General features: G+C 38.5%; 1 protein-coding gene across 1 annotated transcript in view; it reads right to left on the reverse strand.

The window, feature by feature from the left end:
* The window catches only part of ARHGAP42 (Rho GTPase activating protein 42), a 256,525-nt gene that overhangs the window by 180,931 nt on the left and 50,333 nt on the right, over window positions 1-25,261 (reverse strand). Inside the window, exon 2 of the mRNA XM_090265826.1 lies at window positions 7,187-7,282. Coding sequence (XP_090121952.1) covers window positions 7,187-7,282 — 96 coding nt within the window. The remainder of the gene's footprint in view (window positions 1-7,186; window positions 7,283-25,261) is intronic.

Genomic DNA, 25,261 nt, shown 5'->3' on the forward strand with positions numbered 1-25,261 from the left:
ACTAACCTTTTTAAAATGCAAGTACTATATCACTTCTCTGATTAATGCCCTGCAATGTCTTCTCATTGCCTTTAGGTTAAAACTCCACATCCCTAACATGTACTATTAGGTCTTACCTATCTTCCCATAACCTTCACACCTTCCATTTGCCTCTTGGCTACTTCCTTTCCTCCCAGAAGCCTTCATTCACTCCTTCCCTATATCTGGAATGTTCTCCCTACTCCCCTTCCCCTTCACCAACCGTCTCTCCATGACTGATTTAAACATCCTTTCCTCAGAGCGGCTTTCCCTCATTTTCCCACTCACCACCTAGGCCTCATCTGTCTTGAATATTTCTGTACCATAAAGTGGTTTTTTATATAAAGGTTTCCTAGGTTTTGCAGGGGGACAATTTATGCAACAAATATTTACTAAGCCTCTGCTACAAATAAAGCTCTAAAGTATGATGCAGGAATAGAAATGGGAGTAAAACTTTCTAACCTCAAAGGGCATAAAATTTGTTGGAAGAGATAAGAAGCTGAGTTCTCTGTGAAAGAGACTGAACTCATTTTTGTTTACCAGAACAAATCACAAAAGAAATAAATGGGTTTTGGGATATTATTGCATATTAATAAGTTAATACATTTTTTTTTCCTCTGAGACATGTGGCTAGTGGTATAAGTTTCTTATTGTTTTTTAGAGCCTGAAATTAAAGAAAGCTAAGCCTTTGAATTTCAAATTAAATCAAGTTATGGCCTTGAAAACACAGAGGTAAGTGGCATGTTTTCAGAGAAGAACGCCACCTGAAACACACAGCTCCCCCGGCTGTTCTCACCCTTAATTGTGGGTGGTTTCTGTGTGGGCGCAAAAATAAGGATGGTAAAAAAATGGAAAACAATACTTCAATTGTCCAACTGAGAGTCATTAAAAAGTAAAATATGCTTCCTCCACAGAGTTCAAAAGAAAATGTTATTTGTATAAACAACTTAGGCATTTGGGAAGGTTCCACTTTAAGAGGACTTCCTGATTTATATAACCACATTTAAGTGGGTTGTAATGCGGGTCCGTGATAACTGACGAATTTTCTTTTGGTTCGGCAAATGAAAAGGTGATATGCATCCTAGAATTTAATAAAAATCACAGCCCTTTTTTTGAAAACTTCAGTTGTGCTTGGTAATGGTATTGTCTCTAGTTTGCAAACTTTTTTCCAAAGAAATGCCCAAGTAGAGCTCCTTGGCCACACTCCGCCTAATGCGTCAGAACAGCATCAGACAATTGTTAGTAGTGATCTGTGTGGGTGGGGATTTATAGCTCATAACTAAATTTTGAAGAAAATCTTTACAGAAGCATTAAACAATGTAATAGTTTAGCAGTTGATAGTTGAATTTATTATTTTAAGTTTAAGAAAATAGGTTCTTCTTTAGCTAAATTCATTTATGATATTTTACATGTATTTCCTTCTTTTATAAATATATCAGTTTTGTTTTGTTTTTTACCTGAAACACAGGTTACTATCTCTCCAAGTGTTTTTATAACTACATAGGAATCCCTTCAAAGCACGCAAAGCAAACTGTCATACCTCCCACCCTAGACTCCATTTCTAATTTCTCACTTGGAAAACTGTATCAAGCATTACCTTTCTGTTTGACCTAACAAATGCATCCTCGAAGTGAATGGATTTATTTGGCATAAGATTTATGCATTTTCCCACAGTAATTTCTCTAACAAGGAAAATGAAGGAACTGTTTCCAACTACTCCCTTAAAAAAAATGTCTTCTACCTCACAACCTCTGAGCAAGCGTCAGTGATCACGCTCGCGCTTCTGTCAATGTACCACGATGCTTACAGACTCACAGGATAAGTCACTGCATCACCCTGTTGCACACCCAGCTGCAGGGAGGTGATCAAACAACAAATATTTGCACCTGGGCAAAGCTCTGCTCCCTCAGAAACAAACAATAAAGCCCCTGTGACTTGAAATGAGAGTTAAATTTCTCTCCTGGGGTCTCACCTTTCAACATATTCTCCTAAAGAGAGAAAAGAATCCAAAATGTAGGGCACATTTCAGAAAACACATTATTCAAACTTGGGTTGGTTCCACTTACTATTTATCAAACACACAATTTGTACAAAGATTTCCATATACGTATTTTTTAAGGATATAACCTGCTCTTCATTTTAAGAACTATTAAGTACCAAATCATCACTACTGCTGTGTCTGCATATCTGCATTCAGAGTAAATACTTGAACAGGAATACATTAGTTATGTCAAAAATATCTTGGCAATTATTACAAAACATATTTTGATCTGCATTACCTAATCGATGGCCTCATTTCTCCACTCAGTGTTGGGAATCATAAGCTCAGCTGACAAGTGGTGCATGTTGTCTGTCTCTACCGCAGGAATTTTCTGTTTAGGTGTGTCTAAAGGAACGAAGTCCCCACCTAAAATATTTACTAGCAAACTGACTCTCCTTGGTAAATGTTTAATCTCTTGAGTGCAAGGTTCACATTGCCCAAGACTTTCATTAGACTTAACACAGGCCACCACACAAGCTGTTTATGCACAACTGCAACTGGACTTCCCAATGGTTTCCAAGATTACACAGAATGAACAAGCATTGCCTCTTATCAATGACTAATATTTTCATTGGCACTAGTTCAGCTTGACAACAATATCTATTTTTTTTTTAATCTAGACTTCTTTTAAGACTTCAGTTAAAAGTGACTTCAAATTATAGGCACTAAATACAGAAACAAAACAGTAACTTGCTTACCCCAACTTTGGTGTGGACATAAATTCTTAAGTAATGCACTCAGATTTCTAGTTTTTATTATCCTATATTCCCATGAGCTAACTTAACCTAGCAGATTCACAGTAATATCTTTGAGCCTCTTCTTGTTTAAATGAACCAGGGTAAACTGTTTTCAAAAGAATATTATTTTATGTTTTGTGGAGAGAGCCTTTTATTTCTTACTAGTAAGGTTTTAAGGCTAGGCACTGACTCACTGTGGTTCACATGATTTCTATGCATGTACAGGTTCCAGGAGTGATGCAGTGAATATTGTCTTTCTCCATTTACCTCCATATAGTTAAATAATAATACATTTTGTACCTAGTCTACGCATATACTTATTTGAGGAGGAGTGAAATTTATACTAGTTTATAATCCCTCCCCCTCCTCTACACCACAAATTTCCAAGCCCCAAGTATCCAAGCTACTCAACTCCTAACTCAGTGTTACTCAGTTCAAAAAACTGAAGCAGTACAAAGAGCGGGCCGTGGGAGCAGCTGTGCGAAGTTCCTGGGATAGCCTCAGAAGCTGCTTCCCACCAGGCCAGCGCTGCATGGGCAGATGAAAGAGAGCCATCGAAAGCTCACCTGCAGCTCATTCATCCTTAGAAAAGAGAGGAGCAATGACCTCTTGCTGCTCTTGAATGGAAAGGAGGATGCTAAGAGGCGAGAGTGGGATGCTGCCCTGCTCGGGACTTTAATTCTGGAAACAACTAACCTCTTCTCTGAGCCACAGGAATTCCCCCCTGCATCCTTGGCCACCATTCCCACTTTGCTTCCTTCCAAGCCAGCAATGTGTCACTGATACCAAAACAAGAAAACAAAAAAGCCAGCAGGCACAGGACCAAAAGGTGGGCGCAGAAGGGGACAGCTGAAGAGTGGGGCCAATTTACAGGCTAGACACAGGCCTAGGAGTCTAAAAAGTTCCTGGGACAGCTTCCACTAATTAGGTAATTATATCGATAGAGAAACAGCAACTTCTTTTCCCTGTTTTGTTCAAGATCTGGTTTCCACCCCACTCCTCTGTAAGCACATTGAAAGCAGACATCTTACTCATCCTCCTACTGCCTCCCAGCCGCTCCCACCATCATAATTTACAGAAAGTCTGCAAACGTCTTGGTTTTACGAGTTAGTTTGCACTGACATTGCTCACTATAAAAGAGGAGCTTTTCTGGTGAGTCATCACTTTCAGAGGTTACATCCTTGGTTAAGTCTCAAGGCCACTCAGATGGAGACGGTGGTGGCTATGACGCAAAGCTAAGAGTCCCAGCCACCCCTACGTCATTCCTCTTTTGCTGAATCAGAGGAATAAAGAAGCTGGAAGTGGGGCTTCCATAGCTATTTTAAAGATAACTGACACTAAAACAATTAGATGAAAAATAAATACATAAAGAGAACTGACAGTTTGTACCTCACCATGTGGGACTGAATATGACAAAGGTAGGTAAGGATGGTTCTTGCAGTCCACTCATGCCAGCCTTACCTGTCAGTCTCAGGGATACAGTCGTGGATGCCTGTCTTTGGTACAACAGCTTGTCATATCCTCACACAAGCCCTACAGGTTAGGAATGATTTTTGAAAGTCTACTATGTGTTTCTTTCTCACTTTTTACTTTTAACTATTTAGACTGCACTTGGAGGCTCAGTAACAGGATAAATAAACAGTGTTAGATGGTGAAGATATGGAAACATATCTATATTTTTACATTAGTTGTTTCAGAAATAACTTATGTTTATAAATATTTTTACTCTAAGTTAGGAATTCCTAACAAAGCATTGGTGCTTAAGTCAGATTCCCTGTAATAGGAGTTAAATAAGTCTCCTGATATAAAAACAGAAAACAATATTACACCTACCCATACATAGTATTCACCTTGATCTAACTCCTCAAAGCCCTCTAATCATTATCATTTAATATTTATTGCATCTAATAAACCTTTACCTACTGATCAATTCACACCTTCCAAATCTTATCTTCAAGAGCCACAACAACAACATCCATTTAGCCAAAGCGGAAACAGATAAAGCGACCGATGTTGACATATCAAGTCCACCACAACCTGGGAAAATCACCTAACATCTGCCTTGAAGGCCACATAACATCGCAACTAAAAACCCTACCTCTGCCGTTACTATGTGTGACTTTTAAGAAGGTATTTTAAATAAGAAGCACAATGGAAATTAAAGGAAATATGTTTACTATACTGTTAATAACAAAATAACCAACTAGAAGCAAAAGAGCAACTAGAAGCAACCTGAATGTACTATAGAGATTTAATAAATTCATGCATATAAATATGAAATATTGTAAAGTCAAATTAATAAAAATTATATCTTCAAACACCCAGATGTATTTGCGATAATCCTCTTTATAAAGAAAAAACAAATATATGCATATATAGTTCTATTAGAAAAATATACACATAAATTAAAAAATTAAATTTTATAAGGAAAACTGTCATTTATCTAACAAGTTAACAGAGGGTCTACCATGAGGCAGGTCCTAGGTCAGTCACTACAGCTAAAATGCTTTTGTTTTTTTTGTTTAAATAGAGATCTGACCTCTGCCTTCTTGGAATTTACAGGTGTCATTACTAAGTCAAAATAATTGCAGTTATGTAAGTATGTGGGTATTTCTTTTTTCTAAATAATAATGCTTATATATTAATATTTTAGTAATATAATCTAGGCTTTTGTCTGGCTAGGTTTGTGTTACAAAGCCTAGACATTTAGGACAAATGTCAAGAAGTAGCACACAAAATGACACCTATTGTTCCAAATGTCATGGTGCATGTCACTGATGCCCTTGCCCTTTCATCCAGTAAAGAGTAAAGAGGAAGAAGTCGAGCTGCTCCAGGCCCCTGTGGCAGTCCTCTCCCTTCTTGCTGGAGGTTCCCTAACTACCCCGACCAAATGACAAGCATGGCTCAGCCACCTCTCAGAGATCTGAGAGCAGAGGAAGCATTTTCTGATCCCAAGAGACCAGCCACCTCCACAGTCCACTCAGAGCAACTAATACTCAGCTAATAAAGTGAGCACCTGGCACAGCTCCCCTGCAAGACTGCCAACTTGACCATATTGATGTCTGTATAACGCAAATCTCACATGCACAAACCCATTGTCTAAGGACTCTGCACTTTGCCCAATAATTTCTCCAGGAGAAACTTGCATGAATGTAAGCAAGCTGAAGTCACACAATGAATCAGAAACTCATTCAGCCTGTCTTCTCCTGAGGGCCTTTCTTTGGTGGAGGTAACACTGCCCTTTCCTTGCACAGCTAGGTTTGGACTTGCTACTTAGGTTTACAAAAATAGTAAAAATACATTATTTAAAAATGCATATAATTGAGAAAACTATAGAAGAAATGGCAAAGGAAAGAGAGGAATGTGACTGTGAAGAGGCATGTCAGGGATCACAAATCTCTGCTCCTTGAAGCGCGGGGTCCGGGGACCAGCAGTGTGGACATCACTTTCAAGTGTGTTTGAGATGCAGAACTGCACACTCCACCTGAGACCTTCTGAATCAGAATTGCATTTAATAAGATTTCCTGGTGTTTCATATACACATAAAAGCTTGGGAGTCACCATTCCAGAAACCTGTAATATTCTATTTTTATACCTGGAAGGTGAGTACACTCAGTATTACTCTCTAAAATGTACACACATTTTATTCAAGTCTTCTGATTAGGTGACATGTCTCTAATCTAGCCTACAAACAGATCTCATGCCTACAAACTGGCAAGTAGGGACTGTTAAAATGTGGGAGAAAGAACGCTACATGAATCTGATATTCAAACGGTAAACTCAGATACAGATAAAACTTCAGAGATCACATAACCCAACCTATTCACTTCATGGGAAATGAAACCATGTGATTCAGAAAGGGGCATGCTTCCCCAGGGTCAGATGCTGTATCACTGCGGCCAAGCTGGATCCGGGCTCAAGTCTCCTGATGCCCAGGAATGTTCAGTGTCCCAGAACAATACTGGTTTAATATGTCATGGCTGAATTTTTTCCCTAAATAAACAAATACTCATGTAATATTAAGTTTAAAAAATTATTTAAGCCAGTACCTTGTATATTTAATAATAGATGCTCGATATGTATTAGTTTGAGTGAATGATCGACTTTGAGGCAGAGACATTGTTGTCCACATCTTCCCAAAGGGCTGAGCTGAATTATAGAATAATTAAGTAATGTCCTTCTGCGAGAAACCACAGAGCTCAATTTTAAAACAATTTATAATACCCTCTTCCACAGTAACCAAAAATCACCCTTTACCTTTATCACAGTCAGAACAGTTTACATGTTTAATATTTGAGTGTCTGAACCTGTTTGATTTCAATGAAATCGGTATCTTAAAGTAGAACTTTAAAAATTATTACTTAGGATATTGAAGAACAGTAGTACTCACCGATACTAATTTCATCATCTGTTTCAGCATCACCAATACATTCAAATTGGAAATCTTGCAGTGACTGGGAAAACTTCTGTACTGCCATAGACAGATCTGTAATTAAAGTTTAAAAGTCATAAGTTGAAGGTACCATAGAATACTTGAGTTTCCATGTGTAATATATAACTTTGATGTTAATACTATATTAACCACAGCCTTTTAAAATACCAGCTTGACAAATACAAGCAGAATTTAAAGAGACCACTAAAGAAATATTTTAGGAACTGGTTCTGCTCTGCTCCAAGTGAGTGTGCCTTTAAGAAAGTTTTGGTGCCAGTCATGTATTATCTGGAAGCCAACTTCCCAAAAGCTTTACCAAAGAATTACCATTCATTCCTTATAAATGAAGCACTTATTTTATTTTATTTTATTTTTTAATAAAAGGAATGCTACCAGGGTTGCTGGTAGAAAGGGTCATTGATGTTATTCTACAGAGACTGTGAAGCAGTAGAGAATATATTTTTACCAATCAACTACTGATTTTGATATTCTTCTAATGTGAAAGGCCACCTGAAAGGTTGTTTACAAAGAATCTTGTGATTTACAGTCCTCCAACTGAACATGCTCTTCAATCCTAACTTCAATTTGAACAATGTCCAGAGTGTGGCTAAATCCAGAAGATAAATTCTTCTTTATTCCTTAAGAGAATAAAGATGAGACCACCAGAATAAAAAGGAAATCCCTGGGAGATAAAAGCCTGGGCTGCAAACATAACAGAATGACTAAGAAAGGAGAGCCCGGAGCCAGGCTGCCTGGGTTGAAACCCAAGTCCCACCACTCACGTGACGTTGGGCAAATCATGTACTTTTGATGGACCTCTGTTTACTCACCTGTAAAAGTGAGTGGCAGTGGCACCTCAGAGTTGTTCTAAGGATTAAGTAAGTTAATATTTGCAAAACGTTTAGAGCAGAGCCTGACACTTAAGCACTATTTAAGTTTGTTAAATAAAATTAAAAATAAATCAACCTGACAGTGTAGTACCACAAAAGCTTTAGAGGCCCCACGTCTCAGAACTACTCCGATCATCTATGCCAACTCTGAAGTTCACACCGGTAGGAAAACATTTTTGGAGAATTCACGCTTCATTTCATGGAATGGCATTCTCCCCTGGGTTCAAGTCCAATACCTGAACCCTCACATTTAATTCAAGCAATAGGACCAAACAGTGACCCTCTCTTTGGCCAATCTTCAATCAGGCTCCACTGAGCCCTCTTCTTGACTAGGCCTCTACTTTGGCTCCCCTTCCTCACTAGACCTGCATAGCCCTGTTTTAGCAAGAATTCTGCCAAGTCAATTTAGAGAGTATCCCCTGCCTGGATATCTGATCAAATTCCTTATCCCCCACCTTTGAGGAAGAAGTTCTTGGCCTGCCTTCATCAAGAATTCCTCTACCCTTGACGTCTCCTCTTAGTAATTTTCCATGTACTACACCCCCAACCTGCGCCTGACTATATAAATCCCCACTAGTTCTGGTTGCATCCTGAGTCAAGACTGATCTCTCTCCCTGATTGTGAAACTCTTGGCAACAGTTCTGAATTAGTCTCCCCTACTCTTTCAGCAAGTGTCAGAATATTTTTCTTTATGAGAACAGCTGCGGCCCCATGCCTAGACATGGCCCCATGACTTACTATGGTAACCCACCATTCATGAGACTCCAAGCCCAAGTACCAATCAAAGTAAGCACTCACACATGAATAGGTCTTCAAATCTGAAGGTCACTTATGGCACCACTGTGATCCAAGAACTCACCAACACACTGACACCGAGGACAATTCTGAAGACCATAGGCCTCAAGCCTCAGAGAGGCTTTTTAAAAACAACAAATATAAAAACACACACAAGACTGAATTTTTTAAATATTGTTGGGAAAAATAAGTCATGCTCTGAGAAGAGAATGTAGAGTAAGAGTTCTTCCCACAAGTGGGGTAAAATTTTGGGACCAGCTCACATTCTACTTGAGAGGTACTTTCAATTTAAGAGAGCAGAAGCTGATCTGATTAAAAATGGCTCTGCTTTGGACTTTCAGGAAAGAAGATGAAGAGTGCCTCCTTAGTGAATGATCAGTCAATGAGAAAAAAGCTTCATCAGAACTAGACTTCACCAATTAGCAGTGAAGCCCTGAACAATCACTCATCCTTCTTGAGACCCATTTTTCTTAGAAAATTAATACTTACTATACAGGTTTGTTATAAAGACTAAATGAAGATGTCCCTGGTACACACTAGGCAACTCAATAAATGGCTTCAGTTATTATCATTCAAGCCCAGCTCATAAAGGTAAAAAAGTTAACTGGCATTCCAGGCAGAAGGGCACCACGCAAAAGGGTTCCTTTATCTGACAGTGCACAGCTCTGGCTGAGGGCAGAGAAACCCTAACACCTGTATCAGATGTTATGAGAAGACAGAAAGCACACTCCTAGGATAATAAGCCAAACTGTATGTGGGTACCCGCATCAAAACTTGGGAAAAAGCATTCTATTAAACATCCCTTTATCTTCTCATGTACAATGTAAAGACTTATGCTAAAATGGATTTAAAGTTACAGATACAATTCCTCCACTACAGACTTGAGAAGGAAGGAGGGGGTTATATGAGTAGATCGGGATACCTACAACCCTGTAACAGATATCCTTCCTTCTCTCCCCTCCGCACCACAAGCTCTCTGAGTTTCCCCTCAAAACTCAGTGAGTTATCTGAAAGCTTTGGCCTAGGGAACTCTTGACAGCCCCCAATGACTGACCATTTCTTCCAAAACTGTTCTTTGCTTCCATGGCTTTGCTCCTTCACTAAGAAAGGTAAGCGGCTTTGTCCTTCACAGAGATCACAGTGAATGCACCATAATAATTCCCATCCCCAAACAAGAACACAGTAGCCCACTTTGTAAGCTACCCTTGTCAGTATAGCTAAGTGATTGAGAGTATGAGCTCTAGTGGCAGATTACCCAGGTTAGCTTCCTGCTTCTAAAAATCAGTGGCAAGATTGCGGGCAAGTCCCACAGCCTCTCTGTACTTCAGTGTCCTCATCTGTTAAATGGTGCAGAACCCATCTCTCAGGGTTATTGTGAGAAGTAAACAAATGAGTTAATATAGATGAAGCACTCAGAACAGTGTCCGACACACAGTTAAGCACTCAGAACGTGTTCGTTATTTCTATCTTGAACATCTCAGAAAAGAAAGGAAAAGGTAAAATTTCAGGAATGAAGGTGGCAGCCGTTAGGCCTTAGATATCCTTGGAAAGTGCTCAAGAACAGTCTCTTGATAGAGATTTCAAATTCTTTCTTGGTGCACTGCAATCATGCTGTAACAGAGACAATCTGATTAGTCAATATTTCTGTGTAAGAGTTAGGTGTCTGTTTCAACCCTGGATAGAATCCAGAATGCATGAATGATCCCTTCACAGTCTTTTCAGAAGCATAATGAGAAAAAGGGTTATGCAACAAAATATGGTTCTCAACCAGTTCAGATGGTAATTCCAAAAATAAAGGGAAAAGTTCAAAATATAACTTACTTTCAATTTCAAGTCTTGTTTCTTGATTTTCCTTTTATTTTTCTCATTTTCCAAAAAAAAAAAAGGAAGTATTGATAAGGTCAAAAATATTATCACGGTAAAGAACTTACAATGTTTTCTGGCAGTAATATTGACCAAGCTACAAAACAAGGAATCCAGCCCAGGTGTTTAATCTTGGCTCCATCTCTTAATTGTGAGCAAGTCTGACGGGAAACTCAATACCTCCCACTGACTTAAAAACTACATGAAACAACTATTTCCTAAATGCAAAGTTTCTAAGCACTGATCAGATGTGCAAAACCGATGTCCTAATTCTAAAACCTTTTAAATAAAACTGATTCACATGTGATTACATAAATCTTGAATTTGAAACTTAAGTTTATAAAGCTTATTGTTGAATTTTAAAGAATCGAATTGTGTAATGATAGAATCAACATTTTTCTTTTTTTCTAAATTTTCTTTGTTTTTCCAATTACAGTTGTCCCATTTTTCCCCATTCCTCCCCCCAACCCAGCCCACCCCTTCTCCCATAATCATATCCCTCCCCGTTGTCCATGTCCATGAGTCATTTATACACTACATGTTCTTTGACTAAACCCTTCCCTTACTTATCCCCCTTCTCTCCCTCCCCCCTCCCCCTATTGACTGTTATTCTGCTCCTTGTCCTATTTAGTTCATTTGTTTACGTTGTTCTAGAATCAACATTTTCTTAAGTGCAAAAAGAAAGGTCAAGTGAATAAAACATTACAACCAAGAAATACAGCTTAGGCAAGAGTGTTGTCTCTTTCTCCCTATTTCTACCCGATTATTAGAAATTGAGGACAACCAAGAAAATTATCGCAGTCAGAACCACCATGGCCACATTCTACAGTGAAGGTAAAGGAATAACATTTATTAGCAAGCAAGGTTGTACATAGTAAAGCTGCTATGAGTACCACTCACACAACATCTTTTCCATTTGCCTAACCTGCAAGTAAGCGTAGGATATTTTCACAGTATTCACCTTATAACTTGGAAGAAGTTACACTGGGCTTTACTCTGCAATATTTTTATATCAGAGGGTTAACTATAGCACCTATAATTGTATGATGCCAATGAAATACTAAAGCTTCTTCTCATTAAAGAAATACAAAACAGTAAATGTTTAATTATAACTCTCCTTACACAGACTTAAGAGCTGGAGTCTACCTGTTACTTTAGAAGTGTTAATAGAATTACTTTTAAAACATCAGCCATGGAACTGAGCTATATTTACGTCAGAACAAGTACAACCAGCCAGTCCACTGGTATAAGGGTATAAGGCAGTCCTTCCTGAAATCCGGTTGCTCAGGGATTAGATTTAAGCAAGACTCACAGAAGCAATATATCCAGACATATCTGTAGAATTATCATCTTCACACTATCATGCAGAAGGCAGACAGTACAAAACAATGAGAATGCAAAGTAATCTGGCAGCTGTGGCTCAGTGGATTGAGCGTCAGCCTGCAAACCAACTGTCGCTGGTTCAATTCCCAGTCAGGGCACATGACTAGGTTGCACGTCAGGTCCCAAGTTGGGGGCGCGAATGAAAGGCAACCACACAGTGATGTTTCTCTTCTTCTCTTTCTCCTTTCCCCCCTCTCTAAAAATAAACAAACAAATAATTTTCTTAAAAAAAGAATTCAAAGTAAAAACAAAATATAACCTTCTCTCCAAAAGGACAGAGTCCAGTGGGGACATGAGTCATGTAAATAAATTCTATTACAGGGCAACTGATAAAGTCTCCACCAGAGGTTAACACCATCACCAGAGAGAGTACTTACTTACTATGTGCCTGATACTTTTCCATGTATTTAATGTAAATTAAACCACTAATACTCACATAGCCACATATGTTAGATATCATCACTCCCATTTTACAGATGAAGAAGCTGAGGCACAGAAGTTAAATGACTTCACCACGGCCACACAAACTAGTAAAATAACAGAGCCAGAATTTCAGCCCAGGGACCTTGCTCCAGAATCCCCACTTAACCATACTGCTGTACTACTCTGCAGGTAACAACAGCAAATAAAAAGACACTATCAGTTCTGCTTGAGTGCATGGAGGCAGCTTCTCAGAGGAAATTAATGAAAACAGGGACTTAGAGACATAACAATGCACTAGGCAAGATCAAATTAAGAAAAGATCCAGCATCTTCCAAAAGGTATATCTTACATGTCCAGCCACATCCATCAAGACTCACACCAAACTGAGGGACTAGTTATTACCACAAACAAACCATCCAGTCTCTTGTACCTCTGTTTATGTTGTTATTCCGCCTTCTTGAATTATATGCACTCTTCTCCCATGCCCTATTTCAACATCCCTCTCAAGCCCCCATTTCCTCCAAAGCCTTCCTAATATCCTTTTTACACTTTCCCACTTTCCACTATATGTGACTCTCTTGCTGTGCTTTCTCTATTTTATCTTTTATCTAGTTATCCATAAATACAGTTTATCCACCTTATTTTAATAGTGTACTAAAAGTAGGAGACTGTGCCATCCATGAATACTGCCAAGTATTCAACACCATCTTATGTCCAACAGGAACTCAATTGTCAAAACTATGCATTTCTGAAAGGTGGGCAAACATTCCAACCTTCCAGATGCTGTTCACCTCCCCTTCTTCCCGTTCACACTCTTGAAAAGTCCCTAATGTGGGTTTTTAAGCCACTTGTAAAGCATAGGTTATCCACTGTCCAAGACAATAATAATAGGGATGTTTTATTATTTATAAGAAACTTTAATATACATTTACAACATTAGCAATAGTTTTAGTAAGATGTTTTACTATTTCAAAGTTCTTAATTCTCACACAAAGCTATGAGGCCTGAAGCTCTGAAACGTTAAATAATAACTTACTTTGGCCAGACTCTAAGAGCTAGACTCCAACCTGGGCAAGTCTTGTGGTTTGGATGTTTTTCCTAATGCAAACCATAGCTAATCTCCCCAAAATAACAGGCATTCAAAACTTTAGACAACATCTACCTTAACCTTTACCTGATGCATAAATTTTAAGATGGTAAGACTCCATTACTGGACTATATACGAGAGAGGGCTTGCTATGCTTATTAGCATGGAATAAGCTAGCGCAAACATATTATTAAATGGTCATTATGAAACACCATGTTATAATTCAAAGAAATGCTTTCTAATCCTACCAAATAGCCAAATAATGTTCTTGGCGTTAAGCTTCCTGAAGGTAGGTAAATATTCTTCATCTCTCTTTGCCCTTAATGCCCAATAGAAAGCAAACATCAGAAAAGAGGAAAGAAAATATATAAAAGCGTCATTTTAACCAAACTGCTAATTATTCACATTATGAAGGCTGAAGCATGAGGAAAGACTTGATTCTTCTAACTATCCTAGAGCTTTAATTTTTAACTTTCCAGTACTGTATCTGGACTTCCAGATAGCCTTCTGATTATCCCCTGAAGGACTCACATGTACATCATATACATCAGCCTGACATCCATTATCCAGGCCATCGGCATGTGACCAGACCTTCTGGTACCCATCGTCCTGTCTTGGGCCAATCTAGGGCTCAGAATGCAGAAGTGATAACTCAAGAATGTACTTTTTATTGTAAGAACTCTTAACTTTTCTTTCTTCTTTGGAACATTCCTGGAGTTTGACCTAACTGTGCTCCCACTTTGCAACTCTAAGACCCTTGAATAAATCACTATCACTTATTTCTAGCAAAGCCTCCAGGCTCTCTCTGAGTTCGTTCAACACACAAAAGTGACCAGAGGTACCAGAGAGAAAGAGAAAAGTATACATCAACCACCAATGCATTCATAATATAAGAATCCAGTACAGGTAAATTCCCAAAAACTCGATGGTACTGGAACACACATGAATATAACTGCAAGCCTTAACTTAATTAAAAAAAAAAAAAAAAGTACACAAAATATGTCAAGGAATTACTAAACAAGCCTTGATTTTTAATACCTGCAGTTATGTTTTAAGTATTCTCTCAGGGAACTACAAATGCCAGATGGCTAGATGGAGAAAAGTGAGATGAAAAGAATACTAGGCTTGGCCAAGTATGAGAAAAGCACAATGAGAAAAAAAAAAATCATTTCCATGGCTCTCACTTGAACAAAGTTATAAAATGCCCACTTAGTTATTTTCTACTTTACATAAATGGCTATAAAACAATGCTTGTCCAATATTAACAATTAAAGAAAACTCTTCATGAAGTAGGCTCAGTACAAGGAGGGACTCCTTCCTTTCTCGTCCCCTAGACACCTTGGCGGCTGCTCTTGGTTGGAGACCATCCGCACTGAAGTCAGGAGAGTGGTGGCCACAAAGAAGGCAAAAAAGTCACTGGAGTTGATCAACTCTAGGCTCCAACTCATTATGAGAACTGGGAAGTACGCGCTGCAGTACAGGCAGACTCTGAAGATGATCAGAGAAGGCAAAACGGAACTGGTCATCCTGGCCAACCACTGTCCAGCCTTGAGGAGATCTGAAATAGAGCATGAGGCCATGCTGGCCAGGACCGGGGTCCATCACCACAGTGGCAATGATACTGGACTGGGCATAGCATGTGGAAAATACTACAGAGTGTGCACACTGGCTATCACTGATCAGGTGATTCTGATATAATTAGAGCAAGCCAGAACAGACTATGAAAAGGAAATCAAGCAAATTTTTTCTTTAATAAAACTGGCTGGAGCTTGGTTTAAAAACAGGAAGAAAAGAGAAAAAAGGTGGCCCAGGACAAAGCTTGTCGGCAGCCGTCCGTCTCGAGAGACGATGGTGTAGCTTCTTAAGAGTCTATCTGCACCGCCGAGAATGGCTGTGCAGTCCGACTCGGGAGTGACATGGTATCTGTCTCCTCCCGTGTTGAATTGACATCTTACGATGACGCTGGAGTGTCCTCTCCAGTGAAGCTGAAGCTACAGAGCCTGGGCAGGGTGATATGGAGGGTCTGCTGTTGCCCATGCAGCAGACCCCCACCTCTCTTCGCAGCTGAAGGGTCCAAGGGAAAGACGGAGTCGATACAGCTTGGCTTCAGGTGCACCGCAGGAGTTGCCGGTGTTGACTACAACGTCAAACCGCCTTAGGGACTCCGGCTCCGGATTTTCTGTCGGGGTTTACTCCCTTAGCCTTTCCCCTGAAGAGGTATGCCGCAAGGCAGCGGAGGTTTTTTGGAGTCAGAGTTTTCCTTCTCTGATGTGCCCTGACTGGAAGATCGAACCAGCGACACTTAGCTCGCAGGCCGACGCTCAATCCACTGAGCCAAACCAGCCAGGGTTTGGTACTAGTAATTACTCAATAAATGAACAGTGAGCTGAAGTGAAATTGAGTGACGTATAGTAATGAAATCAAGGAATTTTCCTTCCTTAAAGGCATTGAGAAACACAACCATGAAGCAATGGCTGTGTCCTCAGGAGGTCACAGGAGACAGAATCACCAGGGCCAACGGTTCTAACATTGTTCTTCATGCCCTGAGAAACACAAAAAGCACAGACTACTCCAGGCCACTAAATTCACTTGCTGTAATCTAGGGTGTCACAACATGGTTCTTTTGTCACTGTCAAGTTGGTAAAACAAACTAGCCTAGCTTTAGATGACCTCATTAAGTTCTACACCAGACATGTATGCAGGGTTTTATTTCTGCATCCTGTTTTGCAGTGGATACTACCACCCTTCTAGCAGACACTGTTAAGTCAGAGCATCTGTTTTTGGTGATGAACTAAAGTCTTACATGATGATTGTGCTCAGATCTGGGAAGAAGTCCTTCTTTGGAATCAATCTTTATTTCATGTCATGGACTAAGTGTGCCTAAAAGTCAGATGGGCATGTACATCAATCTAGGGACCACCACTTACTGCAATGTCTTAGGGCAGGCACTTAGCTTCTCTGAATCTCAGGTTCCTCGTGTACAAAAGGAAGATAATAATCTCTTGCAAGATTGTCATGAATATTACATGAAATTGGCTTAGCACTGACGTCTGGTATATAACAGAAACTTTAAGTACTGGTTTTCAACAAATGTTAACTATTAAACCACTATTTATCATAATGGCAAATGCAGAATATGAACTATTTTGATTGTAAGTATGACATATTTAATCTGTGTTAAACTGCTATCTTCAGGAGAGCTTCAGTGAAAATACTGGGCTGGCTTCTAATGAAGGCCAGTTTGTAATTCCATAAATGATATGTGTCTGGCAAGCAGTTCCAGAAGATTCTGGTCTAGAAACAACAAACAGGAAACAACACTTAGCCAGATTTTATCCAACAGTTTCTATAAAGCTACAAATTCCATGAAAATTAAAAACAAAAAACCCACAAAGACTTCACTATTGCTACAACCAGTTAAAAATAGAAAGGTTCAGAAGATGAAATAAAGTACTCTGTCTTCCTACCCCAGGGAAAAAACTTGGGGTTCAGGCGGGGGTGGGTAAGGAAACAACAGCACACTGCAGTTTCTCAGGATTCTCTTCCAGCCTCAATAAGCATTTCTTTGCTGTCTCCTTTGAGATTTCTCTTCCCCAGACTCTTTCCCTCAGTAGGGTTTGTCCTTAGCCACCTTGCTGTAACTCAATACATGTTCTCATTTAAGTAGTGATATCTGTATCTATACGTAGGCAACTCCAAAGTGCTAGTTTCAGTTTGGATGCTGAAATTCCCAGCAAAGTCTCCTAAAACATACCCCTTGCCTTTTTTTAAGTAGAAAATGAGTTAGCCAACATGAAGGAGGACTTTGCAGTTCTCCTGCACTTTCTGGCCACACAGGGATGGTCTGTCATGTTTTCTGGGTTTCCTGGGCTACCTTGCTACCCCTGCCTGACCTTTTCTTCCCTTGTCCAGTAACTCATTTCCCACTGTTTGCCAGGAAGCCACAACTTAGACTCTGAGTAACAGGCGCAGTAATGGAAACTGTTTTAGTGTTCCAGCCCACTTTTCTCCTGACTACTTGAAGTACTATCTACCCAAGATGACAAATCTGGAAGAGTACTTGGTGTACCTTATTTTTCATATCAGTCTATTGCCAACTCTTAAAACTTACTTCTTTTTTCCATCATCAGCCCCTTCTTTGTATCATATACCAAGTGCACTTGTGGTTAAACCATGATTTGACCAGTTTAATTTCATTTTTAAAAGCACTGCATTAAGCTGTTACCTACTAGACAATGCATGTATATCATCTTTCCCCTATGGTTTTCAGACCATCTTTTTCCTCAAACTGTTCTCTGCACCTTCAATATTCCAGCAGAACAAACAAATCTACACTTTAATTCCCTCACCATCCACTTACTCACTGATCACTCTCCATGTTGGACACAGCCTTTGGCTGTTAAATGTCTTCAAATAAAGAAGTGCTCACAGCGCTGCCGTGAAGCTGCATCAGACCTCATAGGAGCAGCTGGCTATACTTGAAGATGATGCACATAGCTTCCTTTCATCCTTTTAAAGAGCCTTTAAGACCTGCCTCCCTACTCCCTAGACTGGCTGATCTGAAAGCCACCCTACAAAACCCCACCAGGGCATCTGCTGAATTTCAGATACTGAATACTGACACCCTTATCATGCACAGCAGCGGGCCAGAGGTTCAGAAAGCCATGGATACTTTTAGTGTAGCTTCCTGGTGCCACAACTTTGATTAAAATACTGGGGGAAAGGAAGCTAAGTAATTTTATACTGTTTTATATTTTTTTAAATGCACATATTATGGGTAAAACAAAATTCATGTAAATTAAGTTGTATCTTACTACTTCCACTGAGGCAGCCAGTTTGGGTCAAGCCATGTCCATTTTCCCTTCCTCTAAAAGAAAATTTTGAAAAGTACTATATTACTGTAATCTACCTCTTTTTTTTTTCAGTTTTTTGTATTATTATACTTACTTGTATCTTAGTCCCATAACACTCACCTAACATGAAAGTCAGGGGATGACAGAGAACCTCTCCAGTCTTTATTGCATCCAGCATAGGGCCTTGAAAATAGGACTCTGTCCATAAACAGGATAAAATGCAGGAATTCAGAGTATGTATTTAGGAAAGGTAAACTAAGGCCTTTCCAGGACTGGCAAGAGCAATTAGAAATAAGAAGCCAGGTGGTTAGAGGCAGACTTGCCTCTAGCTATAAAAGATGCTATAAGCCCCAGACAACAAACATACCTAACCAGCTGGACATCCAATCAAGTAGATGAGATCCAAGGAACCAGAGAGAATGGTAAGAGTATCTCTCGTTGAAGATCTTTTGGCAAGCTGGGCAAAAAGCAAAGTCGTGGAAGCTGACAAAAGTAGCCCAGATATTTTAGCAGCTGACCTAAAATCTCAGCACTGATTTAGAAGAAACCCAACTCTAAAAATTATTCTGGTGGTCTCATCAAGTTTGATGGGGAGAGCATTAGTTAAAGAAGTTTTTAATTCTGCAAACTTAAATCATTAGAGAGGAGAACAAGTGTGGGCTTCTATTTCCTTGTGTTCAATTCCTAATACAAAGAAGTCCCATTAGAAAATGATAAGAGCAAGAATTTTGTGTCAGACTAGTAGTTAACCCTCAAGTGGTGGCGTGGATGACAACAGTTATCCATGCAAAATAACCATTTTAGTCCAATGTCAACATGGCAATGCTGCGTGCACCCAGATTAATAATCTTTGAGCCCTGGCTGGTGTGGCTCAGTGAATTGAGTGTCAGCCTACGAACCAAAGGGTCACTGGTTCGATTCCCGGTCAGGACACATGCCTGGGTTGCCAGCCAGGTCCCCAATTGGGGGCTCATGAGAGGCAAATATACATTGATGTTTCTCTTCCTCTCTTTCTCCTTCCCTTTCCTCCTCTCTAAAAATAAATAAAGTCTTTAAAAAAAATAATAATAATAATAATCTTCAAAGGTGTTGTATCACCTCAGTTCCGACCAAGTGCTTAATCTGTGCAGTTTACCCAGAATTCTGCAACAGAGAGAGTTGGATGACACACGTCATCCACACAACCTCTCATACTCTGTTTGGAAGTGTGACCACTACAGGGTTAAACTATCAGTTTTGCTATGTGGATAAGTTAAGTTTCAATTTACCTACCCATAAAATGAAGATAATATTAATACATCTACTTCATACAATTGTTGTTGTGACCACGTGAAATCAGTATAGCACATAATGAGAGCTGTATAAACTATCATAATTGTAACTACTATTACTTTTAAGGAGGAACTCATTGACTAGAAAGATGTCATTCTTGGCTCTCGATGGCTAGACTACATGAAGCTTACCTCCGTGAGCTTGCTGACCAAGGTAACATTACAGTGACAACCAACATCACTACAGTCTAACTATTTCTATTCCGAAAGGTAAGCATTTCCCAATCAGCTGTTGGGCAACATGTAACATTAAGGTTCTGTTACAACACTCATATCACCTCTGATAACTGAGATATTAAACCTTTAAAGTATCATCTCAGTGGTTAGATATCTGCATTCCAGCATTCCTTAACATATTCCTAAACCCGATAATGAAATCTGTTTAACCAAGCAAAGAAACAAGCTAACAAACACGACCCTCCAAAAATTTTCTAAGCACAATTTAAATGACTGACAAGCTTAGAATGCAAGTAAAGCCTAAGTGGCTGGCTGTTTATTCTGACAGCGGTATTTGAGTTTTCGCTACTGTATTTTTACTGATTTTCTTTGGCCAAATAAAAATGTAGTGTGTCATGTAATATCATGGCTATGCATGACCACTATAGTTATGGAAAAACAATGTTTTCATATAGAGGCATGACTCGCATCCTCTTAAAGGAAATATTTTATAATGAATAGTAACTAGAAGGTGAATACATAAGCCTCTGTCTTGGACAACATGTGAAGTATGCTGGCATCATGCCTCAATCCTCCAAAACAGAAACAGAAAAGGAGGACACTGGAAAGCTCTGGGGCTGGGATGCCAGGGAAGTAAGGGCACAAAGATCATTATTCTCCGTTTACACAATGTTTTTTGTAAGTTGTTTTCAGTAAACTTGGTGTCCTACATGTTGACAGACTTCATTTTTCTGCTGTACTACCCCATTTTGAAACATTGAAGCAATTTTTCAAACTATCAGGAAAACTGCATTTGTAGATTTCATTTGTGTACCTTGAGAGCCAACCTCTCACCCCATCTTTAATAGAAATATTATCACAATTGAGATGATGATTTTGGTGACATGTGCTTTATTATTTTGTTCTAATTTAAACTCCAAGTGTTCTGCTTTTAATAAATTGACTTATTACAGGCATCTCTCCACCTTAAATACACTTGATGAGATTTTTCAAATCATATTTATGCTCAACTCACTGGAACCCCAAAGGGGAAAAGGACTAGTTGGATAATCATCTCCATATTGCAGGTGAGGAAACTAAACCCAAGGTTAAGTAACATAACCAAGCAACAGAATCAGGCTGCAATCCTCATTTCCCACGTCCAGGTCACCCTTCTTTCTATGCCACTTTCAATGTGAATAGTGCTCTCACACCTTAATCCTACCATACTGGGCTTATTAGCTCAGTAGTACATAGAAAATTTTACTAGATCATTTATAATCTTTTTTTTTCTTATCATTTCTTACTTTTAAAAAATCCCTCATTTTTACAGATCTCCTATCTTCATCATGTAACTTTTTTAAATTCCTGTGTATTATATATTTACATGAATGGTCACTATAAAAATGCACAATGGCTTTGAAGAAAATACACATCATACATTTAAAGGATTATTTTTATTTTGGGGTGATGAGTTATATTCATCAGAAAATAAAGATAAATCTCCATCTTTTAGTCTGAAAACTAAAACTCAATTCAGCTAAGCGCCATGCTGCTTCAGCTGCCAACGTGCACGTGTTTCAAAGATCTGTAGAGTCAGCAACTGCCTGCTGAGATTGTGAGTAGCTAAGATTTTTATTTAACAACCATAAGTGAGGAATTCCAACTGTGTCAACTTGTGCAACTAAGGCTGGCTTTACAGCTTCCCACACTCTGGAAGGCATAGTGTCTCTAATTATTTTACTGATGCAAATAAAAGGACTTTTCATACAAATGTTACACACAATTTATGCCAGGCTTTTATTAAATAGCACATAGCCAGTCCATGATTAAGTCACCATTCAATTCAAAAACTTAAAAGTTTATGTGGTTTTCACTTCTTCTTACCTGGTATTTTTGGCTTACTTCAAAACTTAATATTAGTTCTTCAACTAATAAAATTTTAAGGTGCTATAATTTTCATTTATCATAGCTCATACATTCTAAAATGCTAAATTTTAAGAAGGACTCCTACCTGATTTTAGAGTTATTAAAAATATAAATACTGTACAACGTTGATTCCATGAAACTCTTTATATTGTATACTTCACTCATATTGAACAATAGCATCTTTCAGAATATCTGACACTGTCAAGTAAGAATTACTGCTAATCTCAAGGAGCTAGTAACCTAATAAAACAAATAGCACACAATGCACATCCTCAATTGCCTTCTCACATCTCTGAATGCCACAGAAACCTAACATCATGAAAAGCCTGTTTTGGAAATATTCAATCACAGAGCATGAAATAAGAAATTAGTTCTCTCTAGCTTAGCTTCTCATTCTTGGACATCTAAATGGCCTGAAGCCTTAATGCCACCCAGTCCCTTGGGCTGGTTTCCGGTAGAGGCTCCAAGCTTAAAACACAAGTCAAAGGGAGCTATGTGCAGCTGTGTGCTTATGTCAGCCACCTGAGTCCCCTAGAAATGCCAAAGCAGTGATATCATAGACAATATTTTAACGAGGGCTCTCCAGATAATGAACAAGATACTGTAGTCTTTTGTATTTTCAGGATGAAGATGCATGAGAAGAGATGCACAACTGAGAACTGAAATTGTATAGATTGTTTGCTCCACATGATCCCTCATCATAACGTTTTAAGTACAGAAAATTCTCTATAATCCAATATTCACATTCAGTTCCAATGATGTACAGTGTATGGAGCCAGCCATTGTGATTCAAAGGCGATGGCTTTTATGATAAATGAAATACAGTTTTTGTACTAGTTGCCACAGGTCTGTGGTAGATGCAGGGCTAAGCACTGTCTTTAGCTAATTACGGTAATTTAGTAACTTACGTTACATCAGAATACTGAAGGGTGTACCTAGACATCTCTATGAGAATCCCCAGAAATCATCCCTATTGAGTGACTAATATCTACTACAACAGCAACATTACAAAAAGTTATATCAGATATCAGATTTGTTTTACATCTAAATTATTAGATCTTTTCAATAAAATGAAATGGTGCATTTCTTTAATCACTGTCCCTCAAACCAAAGGAGTAAAGAAGTATTGACCAAATAAAAGTCCTTGGGTTTTTCGCTTTATTGAATAGTAAACCTAATATATAATCAGCATACCACAATCTGTAATGGTAGTTTCTAAAGGGCTTGAGAGATTTGCTTCCTAAATACCTTGATTGTTATCCTGCAAACAAATCTTTGTGCTATGAACCTGCACTATCTGCGGAGAAATAATTTGCTTTAGCAAGGGTAAATTTTAACCGTGTATCTGTTGCCAACTGCAATAAATCCTAAAACAGTTAAGTACAAATTAATAAGTTTACTGAAAAATTGACAAGTTAGTTCATTTTATCAAACTTTCCTACATAAGGTTCATTTAATCAACCAAAATGTATGTATTAACTTCCCTATCCTCTCAATTTCCACATCGCTCTGTCTACAAAGAGCGCACTTCCTATAATCCAAACACTTTAGTAAGTAAGAACCAGAGTGAATTTGGAATGATAGACTACTTGACTGCAGAAAAAAAGTGGGAAACAAATTTTGCAGAATTAAAGACACTTAAGATAGTACCTTCTCTAAACCCAATCAATTAGATCTGAGGAGAGTTTGTCAATTTGTCAAACCACTTAATTTAGAATCATCTCCAGATTACTCAAAGGCAGTGCAAGATGAATGATCATAATATTCCCACTAGTTAAAGAGCACTAAAATAAGTTAGAATTTACTCAACATGAAATGCTTTTCCCTCAAGTTAAGACAAAATTGGTACCTAAATTATCTAAATATAGCCTCACTCCCTCAATCCCTTCAGGTCTTCAACCATAAAACAGTAAGATCGTCCCAGATCACTATTCAAAACTGTAGCAGCCCCTAAAGAATAAGAACACACACACACACACACACACACACACACACACAAAGGCACTCTTATACATAACCTCCTTCAAGCATTTTTCTCAGTAGCATGTATAACCATCTGACCCTATGAAATATTCATTAATCTGTTTCTGCCAATTCGAATATAATTTCTATGAAAACAAAATTTTTGCCTATTTTGTTCACTGTTCATCAAACAGATCTGGACCTGGTACATAAAAAGCATTTAGCCAGTTTTGCATAAATAGATGAATGAGACTAAAAGCACATAGTAAAATCCTCTTATAGCCTGCGAACCAAGTGTCGCTGGTTCGATTCCCAGTCAGGGCACATGACTAGATTGCATGTCAGGTCCCCAGTTGGGGGCGCAAGTGAGAGGCAACCACACAGTGATGTTTCTCTCCCTCTCTTTTTCCTTTCCCCTCTCTCTAGAAAAAAATAAACTAATTAATTAATTAATTAAAAATAAATAAATTTAAAAGGCCTCTTTAAAATCCTCTAACAGTGGCCTTTTTAAAATGGGATATGTGTATACCACAGTGGAACCACAGCTTTAAGCACACCACTCACTTATTTATTACTATTTTAAATAAAACAAGAATATATTATAAAATATAATATTATGGAAAAAATTTTTTTAAATTCAAAGAAAAGGTTGGCTTGCAATAGGCAGAATGGAACTATACAGTAAACAGTCATATGAGAAAGGGACAGGTATTTAGAATGGGATGTGTTTCCTCTCCTCTCCTTTAGGGGTTATTTTATAGGAATGTATGGAAAGTTAATAGGCCAGAACTAAAACATCATCAACAGAAACGATCACATTATTTAATACACCTGAAAAGAAATATTTCCAGTCATGCATTTCACTGTTAAGCAATAAGAAGCTAACCTGAGTAAAGTAATCAAAAACTAGAGTTTTCACAGTTTATTTCCTACAAGCATGGAACTCAGCCAGGGAGAAGGCGCAAGTAAGAAATCCACATAAAGGTAGACATGGCTGGAACTCAAAGCTCCTCAAAGCACCTGTTTCTTTCTCAGATGAAATGAGGCCATCCTTAATATAGACTGCATCTTTTTTAAATCACATAGTTAGCACTTGTTACATGCAAGATCTTTTATTTAGCTTTTTCCCTTCTAAAGATATTAAACATGTCTGATTCCTAGCTTAGTGCTTAATATTTCAATTCCAAATTGAGGAATAGTTCTTTCATACTCTTCCACAAGCTATTAGTGCCCTTGTTTACAATGACTGGCAAAAACATGTGTATACATATGATTAAGTGCTCCAGGAATCTTACCAATTCAGTGAGAAAGATTTTTTTGCAAGTCTCCCAAATTAACGAGTTTTTATTTAGTCGTTTTAT

The sequence above is a fragment of the Furipterus horrens genome, unplaced genomic scaffold (genome assembly GCF_987537825.1).
Source record: "Furipterus horrens unplaced genomic scaffold, mFurHor1.1.pri manual_scaffold_2, whole genome shotgun sequence".
In the NCBI taxonomy this organism is placed as follows: domain Eukaryota; kingdom Metazoa; phylum Chordata; class Mammalia; order Chiroptera; family Furipteridae; genus Furipterus; species Furipterus horrens.